The sequence below is a fragment of the Phlebotomus argentipes genome, unplaced genomic scaffold (assembly GCF_947086385.1).
Source record: "Phlebotomus argentipes unplaced genomic scaffold, Phlebotomus argentipes genome assembly contig_2, whole genome shotgun sequence".
Taxonomy (NCBI): Eukaryota; Metazoa; Arthropoda; class Insecta; order Diptera; family Psychodidae; genus Phlebotomus; species Phlebotomus argentipes.
In genome coordinates, this window is record NW_026776162.1 from 5295711 (window position 1) to 5308666 (window position 12956).

The 12956-nt window shown below is 41.7% G+C and overlaps 3 protein-coding genes across 5 annotated transcripts; 2 read left to right on the forward strand and 1 right to left on the reverse strand.

The window, feature by feature from the left end:
- The first annotated feature begins 23 nt into the window (after positions 1–23).
- Positions 24–5293, forward strand: LOC132264949 (transient receptor potential protein). Its single transcript, XM_059765300.1, has 18 exons — positions 24–362; positions 425–520; positions 596–738; positions 1354–1555; positions 1688–1864; positions 2010–2244; positions 2313–2611; positions 2675–2915; positions 2998–3121; positions 3180–3375; positions 3444–3608; positions 3670–3804; positions 3861–3948; positions 4101–4260; positions 4327–4490; positions 4552–4754; positions 4814–4921; positions 4987–5293. The coding sequence occupies exons 1-18, from the start codon at positions 24–26 to the stop codon at positions 5167–5169; spliced, it is 3258 nt and encodes a 1085-aa protein (XP_059621283.1). The 3' UTR covers positions 5170–5293.
- A 1372-nt stretch (positions 5294–6665) lies between these two features.
- On the forward strand, positions 6666–8171 carry LOC132263872 (cardio acceleratory peptide 2b). 3 transcript variants are annotated; one of them, XM_059763874.1, is made up of 4 exons: positions 6666–6898; positions 7097–7222; positions 7296–7502; positions 7712–8171. In XM_059763874.1, exons 1-4 carry the CDS (start codon positions 6808–6810, stop codon positions 7825–7827), a joined length of 540 nt encoding a protein of 179 aa, XP_059619857.1. In that variant the 5' UTR covers positions 6666–6807; the 3' UTR covers positions 7828–8171. The 3 variants fall into 3 exon arrangements, with proteins under 3 accessions (XP_059619857.1, XP_059619866.1, XP_059619873.1); XM_059763883.1 differs by having other exon boundaries at positions 7100–7222; XM_059763890.1 differs by having other exon boundaries at positions 7296–7524; positions 7712–7815.
- Positions 8172–8195: 24 nt separating this feature from the next.
- LOC132264951 (uncharacterized) lies at positions 8196–12674 on the reverse strand. The gene is given in 9 exon segments (XM_059765301.1): positions 8196–8701; positions 8760–9021; positions 9081–9295; positions 9354–9893; positions 9949–10109; positions 10397–10629; positions 10692–10852; positions 10913–11621; positions 12557–12674. Coding segments are annotated over 9 exon segments (2559 nt in total). The 3' UTR covers positions 8196–8541.
- Between the last annotated feature and the right edge of the window lie 282 nt (positions 12675–12956).

Sequence of the window (12956 nt, forward strand, 5' to 3'; positions counted from 1 at the left end):
AATTTATTCGTCACAGTGTCACAATGAGGCGAATATCGGAGTCAAAGGAGCAACTAGTGAATTCCACTTCGGTGGATTTGGAGGAGAAATCAACCGAAGATTTTGTTGGATTGTGCAAGAGGGATGCCGAAATTGACATTCAGGATATTATATTGAGTCCCATTGAGAAGAAATTCCTCCTCAGCGCCGAAAGAGGCGACACAGTGACTGTGAAGAATATTATTACGCAGTTCAAGGATCAACCTGATGAGTTCAACATCAACTGTGTGGATCCTCTTATGCGATCAGCTCTCATATCTGCAATTGAAAATGAGAATATCGACCTCATCAGGATGCTTCTCGAAGAGGGCATTGAGGTTAAGGTATTTCTTCCCACCGAGAAATGTCCTTGTCCAGTCTTTCTGCAGCTCAGAATACTTTCCAGGACGCTCTTCTTCATGCCATATCGGAGGAGTACGTTGAGGGTGTAGAAACTCTACTGCTGTGGGAAGAGCAACATCACAAACCTGGAACGCCTTATGTAAATTGCCATGGCTTAAGGACATATGATTTTTTTTCGTGAATTACAAGGTTGTTTTCCACTCATTTCCACCAGAGTTGGGAGGCTGTCAATCAGGCCACCAGTACATTCACCCCTGACATCACGCCACTTATTCTCGCGGCTCACAAAAACAACTATGAGATCCTGAAAACACTCCTGGATCGAGGAGCAACTCTTCCAGTTCCACACGATGTCAGGTGAATTTATTCAGTTTTTATCAGACTTTGTCGTTGTGAGAGATTTTTAATCTTGATTATGTTGAGTATGACGCATAATGAGTGAAAAAAAATGAAATTACCCTGAGGAATAAGAGATAAACTCAATATTAATTTAGGTAATTATTAATGTCTCACCGCCCACTGAACCACCACTCAAATATGGCATTTTATCTCATTAGAAGGTCACAAAAACAGATGAAAAGCTTATATTCATATTGTGAATTTACATGAGATTGAAAGCAAGCAAAGCACATCGTCGATATAAGTTTATGTTAAATACTGTCACGTATAAATAGTGTGTATGAAATTCTCTGTCAATGTTTCTTCTGCATTGCTAGATGAAAGTATTAAGGACAGTGTTTGCTGAAGGGTTTCTCGGTGACGCTGAATTGAACACGCATATTTGTTTGCATAAAGAGAGGACAGAAGGGATGAACAAATTGATAACACCACAATTATAAGCAAGTTGTAAAAGAGGAATTCTCGGTAAATCAGTGGCTAACAGAGCATTTTTCTCTCGCGCGATTTATTTTTTATGTAGCCACAGCAGAAAAATAGAATGTAATTAACGTGGATTTGATTCCCACTTTCCAGGTGTGGTTGCGATGAGTGCGTGGTATCCAATGAGAAAGATTCTCTGCGGCACTCGCAGTCGAGGATAAATGCATACAAGGCCTTGTCGTCGAGCTCCCTTATAGCACTGAGTTCGCGGGATCCTATTTTGACTACATTTGAATTGTCATGGGAACTGAGGCGCTTAAGTCGAATGGAGACGGAGTTCCGCTTGGAATACAATGTGAGGCTTTCATTTTATTATTATGCATGATTTCTTAGCGCGTGAAGAAATATTTATTGCGCTCCCCGTGGGGTTTGGGGGTGGATTTATCTCAGTGAAACACCAACGCATATTCTTTCTGTTTCATGTCAGGATATGAAGAAAAATTGCCAGGAATTCTCCACAGCACTGCTGGATCACACCAGGACATCACACGAATTGGAAATCATGCTCAACTACAATGGGGCGATGGGGAACGACAATTGGGAGCCGGGCGAGAGGCAGACGCTGGAGCGCCTCAAGTTGGCAATCAAGTATAAACAGAAGCAGGTGAGTTATTAATTACACTATATAGTTTCCTCGTCTTGCCTCACTAACTTTGCCATCACTTATTCAATCTCACATCGTTTTGTTCAATTTGGCAATAATTGGAAAAGTCTCACTTCCTCACATATCTTTCCGTCTTCCCCACCAGTTCGTCGCCCATCCCAATGTTCAACAGCTCCTGGCGGCCATCTGGTATGAGGGTCTCCCTGGCTTTCGGCGCAAAGGAATGATAGGACAGGCGATGCAAGTGGCGAAGCTCGGAGCAATGTTTCCCGTCTACAGTGTAATTTATATGTTGGCCCCGAATTCGCAAATGGGCAAGTTTATGAAGAAGCCATTTGTGAAGTTCATCTGCCACTCCTCCAGCTATGCCTTCTTTCTGCGTGAGTGTGGCGTCACGGAATGTGTGTGTGTGTGTGGGTTCGCATTGAGGCGATCTGATTCTTTGCAGTGCTTCTGGGATTAGCGTCTCAGCGGGTGGAGTATCTGATTTTGGAACTAATCGGCACTCCATGGCTTCTGTCGTTGTTGGACGAGTGGAAGAAGCACGAACGAGGCGCAGCACCTGGCTTTATCGAATGCTTCGTCATCTTGTACATCATCAGTCTCATCTACGGCGAAATGAAGCAATTGTGGAATGGCGGATTGCTGGACTATGTTCAGGATCTGTGGAATATCGTCGATTTCATATCCAATGTGTTCTACGTCATGTGGATTTGCCTGAGATTCTCCTCTTGGTACACAGTTCAGGTAGATAGATGTTTGAGCAAAATGCATTTTGATGTTGCAGTCTAATGATGTTCTGTAATGAAGAGAGACGCCGGGGCGGGACTGAATCCTTGGTATCCTCGAGAACAATGGGATCCCTTCGATCCGATGCTACTGTCAGAGGGAGCTTTTGCAGCCGGAATGATTTTCTCCTTCCTCAAATTAGTTCACATCTTCTCAATTAATCCGCATTTGGGTCCTCTTCAAGTGTCCCTCGGGCGGATGATTATCGACATTATAAAGTTCTTCTTCATCTACACACTCGTCCTGTTTGCCTTCGGCTGTGGTAACATCTTAAGTTTAAATTGCGTAGTTGTGTAATGACTTTTTCTCTAAATTGTTGTTCTTCTGCAATTCTCCTTCGCCAGGATTGAACCAATTGATGTGGTATTACGCTGACTTGGAGAAGAATAAATGCTATCACATTTCAACAGAAGTGCCTGATTTTGACAATCACGAGAAAGCTTGTTCGATCTGGCGGAGATTTGCTAAGTAAAACTTTATGAGATAATCATCGTGGATAATTGCTCATGATGTTCTCCTTCTGCAGCCTATTCGAGACTTCCCAGTCTCTCTTCTGGGCATCCTTTGGCTTGGTGGACTTGATGGCATTTGAATTGCAAGGCATCAAGAGCTTCACTCGATTCTGGGCTCTCCTCATGTTCGGCTCGTACAGTGTGATCAACATTATTGTCCTCCTCAACATGCTGATTGCGATGATGAGCAATTCTTATCAGATTATATCGGTATGAGAAGCACTTCCATTATTATTAATTATATTGTTTCTGTCTGCATAACTTTGTTCTCTACCAAGGAACGATCCGATGTCGAATGGAAGTTTGCTCGCACTCAACTGTGGATGAGTTACTTTGAGGATGGAACAACCTTGCCGCCTCCATTCAATCTGTTTCCATCCATGAAAATTGCCTTCAGGTTTCTGGGTCTGATGAAGAAGTCAAGAACTTCAAGAAGCGTAATGGCAAGTTATAAGCTAAATTATTGTAATTCTGTTAAGTGAAATTATACATCGATGATTGCAGAAAAAATCACGGGAAAAAGTGCGAAAGCGTCACGATAACGTGATGCGTTTGCTGGTGCGACGATATGTGACTGCAGAGCAGAGGAAACGTGACGATTTCGGAATTACAGAGGATGACGTAATGGAGATTCGCCAGGTGAGTAATTAAATGTTTGCAGGATTTTAATAATGTCCCTCTATGTTGCGTTGCAGGACATCAACAGTTTCCGCTACGAACTCATTGACATCCTGCACACGAATGGAATGAAAACACCAAGAATAGATCCCAAAGACGCTGCAAGTGAGTTTGCACACTCTGAAGAAGTCCTTATAATTAGAGAAAATCTAATAGAGGCGTGTTGCACTTTAAATTACCATTGATGTTTCGCTGTTTTAATCTCTCTAATGAAATTGTATCTCTTGTCTTTGCACGCTCTAATACGGGCTAATTAGTTGCTGGGAAAAAAGGACGTGTCATAGAGAGGCGGATTCTAAAGGATTTCCAAATAGGATTTGTCGAAGGGCTATTAAGTGAGTGTCTCAATAGTCGCGAACCGAAGGATGTCTTCAGTCAGATTGCTAAAGTGATTGGCGGCAAGAAGAGTGAGAGATTGTGAGTATTTATAATGGCAATGGGAAAAGCGGTGAAATTGATTTTGTTCAATGATTGCATTTGCAGAAGCGGCAAGGATTGGAACAGTGTTATTGCGACCAAAAATGCCGCTGCAGATCCAATAGGAAGTGTGCAAAAATCTTCAGTGAGGAGAAACACAAACAGCATCAGAAGACACATTGCGGATAACGTGAAGAAAGGAATCTCAGTGGATACGGAAAAAATCATTGGTATATTTAGGACTGAAGGTGGTTTAAAAATAGCAGGTTTTCTGTATCCTTTTACTTCCAGAATTCAATCCTAAACTTTCCGAAGTCACTCCAAAGACACGTGTTGCTTATGTGAAATTTATGGCGAACACCATTCAAAAGGATAAAGATGCCAAATCATCTAATGTACATCAAACTACATTATCGAAACTCCCACAATTGCCTGAAGTGATGCAATGTCAAGAAGCGATATGTAATAATGTCCAAGAAGAGGTTTCTGAGAAGGTAAGTAAATTGTGAATATTGGAATATTTTCAATACATGGCGTGTATTTTTCTGCATAGCAAAGTGTTATGGACATCTCACTGGTGGATGAAGACATAAAAACAGCATCTTTGAAACATCAGCGACCGAGAACACCCATCGAAGAAGTTCCAAATAAAGATTGCAACGTTAGTGAAGCTCTAATTGCTGGCATATAATCATGATTACATCCAGTTTATCTATTGCTTTACAGTCTTCACCTCAAGCGTTGCAGCCTGTCCAGAGTGAGGCTTCTGTGTCGGAATTGAAGACAATATTGTCTCCATTGGAAAGCAGAGGATTACTGACAAACCCTTCGGAACGCTCGCGCGTCACCATTTCGACATCAAAGGGAAAGTCCTCAGTGACTGGCGAAAGCGTTTCGGGGTGGATTTAGTCTCTAACTTTGATGAGACAAAACGTGTTAAGCATAACACGAGCGAAGAAGTGAAAGATTATAACTATTGATTTGATGTGGTGAGCATTTCTCTGCAATAAATGTTTCCATTCTCTGGGCCAGATTATCTGTTTTTGCCATCTGATTTGGTGTGAGGAGCAAAATGTATTTTTAATCGCACTTCTGCCAAAGAACTGAGGGACGCACGAACAACTTTTCCGATTAGGTGAGATTACCACCCGCCCTCATGCGTGGTAAAAGATTACACAAAAGGATTTCTTCTCGTGAAATGTATCTCAATGGATTCGCAATGTGTGCTTTTAAAGCTCACAAGACGCAGTGTTACTGGCAAAAAAAAACGCTTCCTCTTCTATTTTTAATGACACACACCATTTACACCCGATTCTGAAGTATTTTAAACTTTAATACATCTCAAGGAATCCCGTTGTGCTCGCTGACTAATCCCATACACTCTTCCCCGTTCAGCAGATCAACAAACTGATGGGAATAGATTGGAGGGATGTGACGTCATCAGGACATTCCAAACAACTCGAAGGCTTAATTTAGAAAAAGTGCTCGACGCCCTGTTGCTCTCTCTCTCTCTCTCTCTCTCTCTCTCCACCCACTTTGCAGGGCGGCCGAGCTTTGCAACGTCTTCACGCTCAGGTTGAACGGAAGAAGGACATTCCTGGGCGCGATTTCGTCTCTGAGATTTCGGACTGATGAATCAATCCGCACACAAATCAGGACATTTATCCCAACATTTGATAAATTACGATTCCCCTAATGAAAGACGATGAATGATGGATGTGCTGAGAAGAGAGGCGAAAGGTCAAGAAAATCAAGAAATTACTTACACACTTTCAAGTGGAAAAGGAGAGAGCATTTTGGGGACTGAAAGTGTTACTAATTCTATTCTTATATGATTCACCGTGACGAAAAGCGTGGGTGGTGAATAAAATGGCGACGAGATGACCGGTCGAAGAGGGTAAAATGAAAATGTGCAGCACCGTATGTGTTCTTGCCAATCAATGAAGGATTTTCTCTTATAAGATTTACATAAATTTGTGCTGCTTGAGGTATTTTTAGAAGAATATGTCCATGGGCAGCAGTATTCTTCGTTTTTTGTTCCGTGATGGAAACTGAAGGCAAATTGAATTCTTCACGCATAAAACACTCCAGATGGTGGCCTCGCACTATTGCATCTCTCCACGAGTTCTTTTTGCCACATTAGCCCCGAGTAATGATGCTCGTCAGCCTACACAGAGGCATTAAAAGGATCAGATCATATTTGTCCTCCACACGTAAGCGGCGGCAAGGAAGAAATGAATTTAGCGCAAATTGCGTTACCTTCTCACTCCTTCTCACGTTTGGCCGCTGCATCGAGGTTCCACCGCCAGGACGAAGGCGCGCAAGCGTCAACCGCCAATACCGAATTGCCATATTCCCGCGGGATGCTATAAAAGCTGAGACGAGGATGCTCCAACATTAAACGACTTGTAGCATCTCGTCTGATACAGCAACACCTGGAGACTTTTCAGTGGCACAGTTTGTGTTCCTTGAAGACTCACCCCAGACAGTGTAATCCTTGTTGGAAGTCAGGCAGGAACTCTTCTAGGAAAATTCCATTCGGATACAATGGCCAGATCGTCATCAGCATTTGAATTTGTCATTTTATACACAATCTTCTGCATCCTCTTGACCACGCACATTGCCTACGCTGCAGATGGTAAGATTGCTTTTGAAACATATGTCTTGAGTTGAGAGAAAACCCCAAGTGAAATGCAGTGAGTTTATACAAGAGTTTTAGAGAAAATGCATTTGAATATTGAAAGTGACGCTGTAATTTGGCAAAAAGAAGTTTCAAAATTTGTTATCTTCTTGAGTGTGTGACTGCATTTATAGAAATTATTCTTATCACTCAAAGGAGACATGGAAGAATCGAAGCCCCGTCGGTCTGGAAACATGGGTCTTTTCCCCTTCCCAAGAGTCGGAAGATCTGATCCCGAAATGATTGCCTACGAGAACGTTATGAACTCAATAGAGGATTATGGTATTTCTTACAATAAATATGCACATTCCGCCGGGATTTTGGATAAATTTCCATCGCCAAATCCTCGTTCCAGATGTTCCCAAATACGAGATGAAGCGACAGGGCTTGATACCGTTTCCGCGAGTTGGACGAGCTAGGGCTGGACCGATGTGGGCTAAAATCGCCCGGGAGGAGTACGGCAAGCGGACAGGAGGCGTGGGTGCCAACGGAGGTCTCTGGTTCGGACCACGCCTGGGAAGGATTCAAAAGCGCAGTCCCAACCATGACGACACAATCCAAGGTGAACAAAACAAGGTGTAAAGGTGAATTATCGATGTTAAATACCTAAAACGCTTCTGGCTATGACATGATGAGAAAACAGTCTAAATTCACAGTGGCATTTCGCCAGGTTCCTCACATAAGGGGCTTAGCGAAGATGCTCTTTTCGCTGCGTGGCTTCTTATCTACCCCGAGATTGGCCTACATAATTAAAGATTTCATCTCTTTCAGTAAAGAGTCGTCATGATATTTACACACCGCGACTTGGGCGCGAGAGTGACGAGCTGGAGAGCACAGATTACGACGAATTACTAACCCTTTTACCGAATCTTAAGAGCTTCAGTTAATTTGATAATCTGATGGAAAAAAATGACATCTAACTTCTCACTGTATAAATGAAAAATTCTACACGGAAAAACATTCTTGCGACAATGGAACTTTGAATTCACGAAGGCTGGTGAAAATTTCTTATTACCAAAGAAGAAATTTTTAGAGAATTCAAAGTTCTATTGCAAATTGAAGATAAAGGGATAAAAGTTAAATGAATTTTTGTAAATCTAACTGTATGGAGTGTTTATCAACTGGAATTTCCCAAATTTATTATGCTGAAGAGTTGCAATAACGTCTACTTCTGCATTTAAATGGATAATTGTTAAATATGTATAAATATTGGCAAATAAATGCAAAAATGCATGAAACTTCCATTTCTTTCTATTCGCAAATTTTTATTCGAAAAGTTGCATACAAAATCGCCTTGCAAGATTTTTATTTTATAGATTACAATTACTCGACTAACAATATATCTTACTTTTATTTCTTACATATATTGAATTTCAATCCAAAAACACTTTTTCAAACACACAAAATCACCCAAAGTTATGCAGTAAATAAATATGAGAATTACAAAAAAAAATTACAAAAACTTATATTTACACATGTGTAAAATATTTCTATAACTCATATCCTATCGCTAATATTATTGGTGAAAATCCTTGAAAGCTCTTCACATGAAGATTCTATCTTTAGTAATGGTTTTATTGTATAATATTGCTGGTTTTCATTTACTGCTTGTCTCCTCTGTTGAATTTCTTGAGTTCATTCTGTATCGCTTCGATAAGGGGGGCTGAGGATAGATTCTTGTCAGGATTCTGCGGAGCAAGGACTCTCGCGACATCAACAACTGGAGCGGGCGGTCGATGAAAAGGTCCAGCACTGAGAGGCCTCACCTTAAAAGGCAAAATCAAATCACTGCTAATGTTCTCTCTGAAGCACAAATGACCTCACCAATGGAGATGGAGTGCTGCTGCTCCAGGCTTTCTTCGAAGGAGTTGGGGGTGAAGTTTCCTCGGCAATTGTGGATGGTGGGAAGCTTGCCGTCACCGGTCGCATGAGATCTGTCGGATTGTGCTGATACAGTTCGTTTTCACTGGAAATGGTGGCTGATTTTCCCCTATTTTCCATCTTTACTGCGCCTTTCATTTGATTCGAGTTCAGTGGAAGTTCTCCATCCTCAGGTAAACTCGTATCCTTTTTCATTATTCCTTTGATAAAGAAATAATTTATTATACGTCATATGAATTCTTTAAAATAACATTTTTACCTTTTTTCCGCAGAACTTCCTTCCTGTGTATTTCCCAAACTATTGGACCTGTAACGCCTGGATCAGTTCCATCGCTGTGACTCCTAATCAGCTGGATGTCTTCCAAACCATTCCCATTGGATCCAGACTTCATTCGTTCTTCAGCTTCGTACAAGTCAAAGTGCGTCACAGTTACTGGTTCCAGAATACGACTTAGAGGCTCAGGAGCGCCACACCTAACGAAAAAGGTGATGAAGATTAGCTGAATTTGAGGCTCTGATAAGTGATTCTTACTTTGGAAAGCTCTTCACTGACGCCATGCTGAGATACGATCCGATACTTCCGCTGCCCGGAGACTTTTCTCCTTTGTGCAGCACTCTCAGGATCTCCCGATTGATGGCCTCATTGGGCGAGTCAAACACCGAGCTGGCCACCTCGAAGTCATCCGTTTTGAGATGCTCAGGATACATCTCACTCTTAGCATACTTCTCACTGTAATAGTGAGCGTTGAAGTCTTCGTTGTGCGAGGGCAAGGCATAAGTGGCTTCACTCCGATCGGAAGACGTGGGCGACGTCTGAACGCCGGCGTCATTGATGGATCCCACTCTATTATCCGATATTCTGCTCTTTCTACTCTTATACTTGTTCTTCTTCCCCGATTGACCTTTGGATATTGTAGCGTACATGTGATCACTGTGCTCCTCCTTGTCCTTGCCATCAACCATCTTCACGGTCTTCTTGCTGAACAGCGACGCGGACTTCTCATCGAGGACATCCTGAATATCCAGGTGAGACTTCCGCTTAGGATAGTAAATTGACGAATCTGACGTGGAGCTACGATAATTAATAACTATACCTCCCTTACACGAATGACACAGTTACTAAATACCTGCTCGTCGGTGACGATGGCGGAAGCGGGAAGAGGATTGTGGGCTTGCCTTTCTCAATTTTCTGACCCTGACCGAAGCGTGATGACTTCTGGAAACCGAAATTGTCGATTCCCAAGTCATGTCCCTGGGATGGATGCAGATTTCCCGATGGAGTGCTGCTCTGCGATATCAATGCCTGAGTAGCGAGTCTGGGAAATACAAACACTGGGCTTTAGAGAATCTAATGAAACATATAATATAGTGCTCTATATTCCCATAAAGAAACACCCATAGTTGAATCAATAAATAATGAAAGTCAAACAGAAAGTTTGACTTCCTTATTGCCCCTATAAAAGCTCTATGACAGCACACTGCCCCATAATTGCTGAGCATTCGCCATGCAGAAAAAGTGAAAAGAATGCACGATGTTGTTGTTTAGTTAGTGTTAACACTCTTCGTGATTCAAACATGAAATTCCCCCACATATTCGGTACTTTCTCACCTTCGAACTTCGGCACTCCGTTTCCTTTTGGCTCTCGTCATTAACACCAGGCTGATTAGGAGGATTATGAGGAGGAAAAACGACATGCAAATAATTGCAAACATAATTGGATTTTCAGTAGCAACTTGGAAAATGTCTGTACTTCCGTTTGCTAAAATCGAGGGGATCAGCGGTGTGGCCAGAGGCTCCTTTAAGTATGCTGAAAGAAATGGCGCTGATGAAGAATATCATAATTAATGCAGTGATTGATTAACAACTTACGCTCAGCTTTTGTATACACATCGTTCTCCATCACTTTTATCATTTCCTGTTCTGTCACCAATTTCATGTCATCCGCAGCTGTGACCGCCAGAACAGGCTTCTGTCCCACGAAAACGGTGTAGATAAATTCGGTTTGATTGGAAAGTGGAACGTTGTTGCCACTGAAAGATATCAGATTACATTAGGAAATCTTATTACTATGCAAAATCATGATCGTCTACCGTTTCTCATTGATGTAATCTACCAGATTCTCCGTATTCCTCAGATCATACTCTGACCATTGAGTTGAATTGTGAATAATCACCCTCACCGTTCTCTGACTCGTTTGATCTGTGGTTTTGTAGAAGACTTTAGTGTTGTTCCTCATGGTGAAGTTTGCCTTAGTTGGATGATTAGAAGAAGTCTTGGCTTCTTCTTCGTAATTCTGCAGAGTTTTCGACGGAACAATGACTAATCTATTGTTGTCCTCTTTGTATTCCCTCTTCCTTCGTAGCTGATTCTCAAAGGACAGCGAAGTGGCATTGGCAATGCCCAAGTGACGAGCTTGCTGTCGAGAGAAAGCGAGTCTGTAGAGCTTGGCCAGCTTCTCCTCGATCATCTTGAAGTCGCGTGAACTGAAGAAGCCAGCCACAACAGTCAGAAGCCAGTATCTCCTGTCGGATGGTGAGTAGTTCACTGAAGACGGTTCCTCGTCGGAGCAGTCAAATATACACAGAGGATCAGTTTCTCCCTCAGAATATCCATCTATATAGACAGTGGCAAGGACAGTGGACGTCTTGATGAATGTGTGACGAACTCGTGTTGAATCAGCGTCACTAGAAGACTTCCGCAAGTACGCTGGCGGTCCATCGCCTGAACCCGTCCAAAAGAAGTCTTCCAAATTGATCTCCTTCTCTGATCCATGGAGAGTATTTCCATTCAGATGTGTTTCTAAAAATAAGTGGCAATAATTGAAATTAGTTATACAAAAATAGTGAATTTATTTCCAAAAATAGAGTTCATGAACCTTTCAATAAATTTGTTAGATAGACAGAAATTCTGTCTGGAATGTTGTCAAAACAAACGCGAACTGTATCCAATCCACTTCCGTGATAGTACATCAAAATAGTTGGGCGCATTTGAGAGGAACATGAATGAAAACAAATTTGGAAAGTATGAGTTTGCTTGTAATAAGGCCATAGACTTCGTATTGATTTAATAATTCGGTGTATTCTTCCTGTCTATCTATTTGTTTACAAGGCATAAACAAGTGTCTATGAACACATCCCATCATTTTTTATTAAATAAAATTTTCGTAGGTAGATGAATGTTTTAAAATTCGAAAGAATGTTGTATTTAAATTGAAAAGAGAGCGAAGAAACATGCAAAATTGTAGTCTTGATGGATGATGAGCATGATAGAACTTTGAACTTTTATCATATTCGCATCGTTATAACAACTCTCACAGTTTGATCAATGTTTTTCAAACGTTGCCATAGAATAGAACGGCCCTTTGACTGTGGCGAAGCGATTAATTAATTAGAATAAGCCAGATCAAAAAATTCTATAGCCGCCCATAAACCTGTAAAGCACAAAATGTTCCACTTTCCAGGGCGGAAAATTCCCAACAATGTCAAAAGAAAGAAATGAATTTAATTGAAATCTGACAGAATAATTGGTTCATCCATTATGAAGCCTGAGTAAAAGTGGATTGCACTGGGAATAAATGGCTTTCAAGAGCTCCTGAAAATTCTGTGAAAAACTGGGTACAGTGGCCGGAAGTGTGATCAACCACGCATATCTCACAGTTCAAATATGAGCGCAAGAGTTACACAAACACTGAAGTGCGATGATTCAACACAGCGGTTAATCCGTAGAATACGTGCCTTGAGTGAGGTACTGTTCCAGATTCGTTGCACAGGAATCTCTGAAGAGTGCTGAGATGCAGAACAACACTCCGATGATGAGAAGGGTCATGAGTTCATGGGAATGTGACACTGACATCATAGTTTGCACAGAATCATTATCATTTCACTCGGATTCCAACTCACACAGGCGCCAAATGACAAAATCTACCAGCAAAAAACTCACTCTGCAGAGATTTTCTGCGAACTCTGATTCTACAGAATGACAATTTCGTACTGGACGCGACGGAGGGAGAACGAGACTTTTTGTTGAAACTCCGCCGTTTCCATGGAACCGGAAGTAAACTCGACTAACTTAACGCTATTTACTCTCCCACTACCGCCCAACAGCTGTTGCTTGGCGATACAAACTACACGTGAA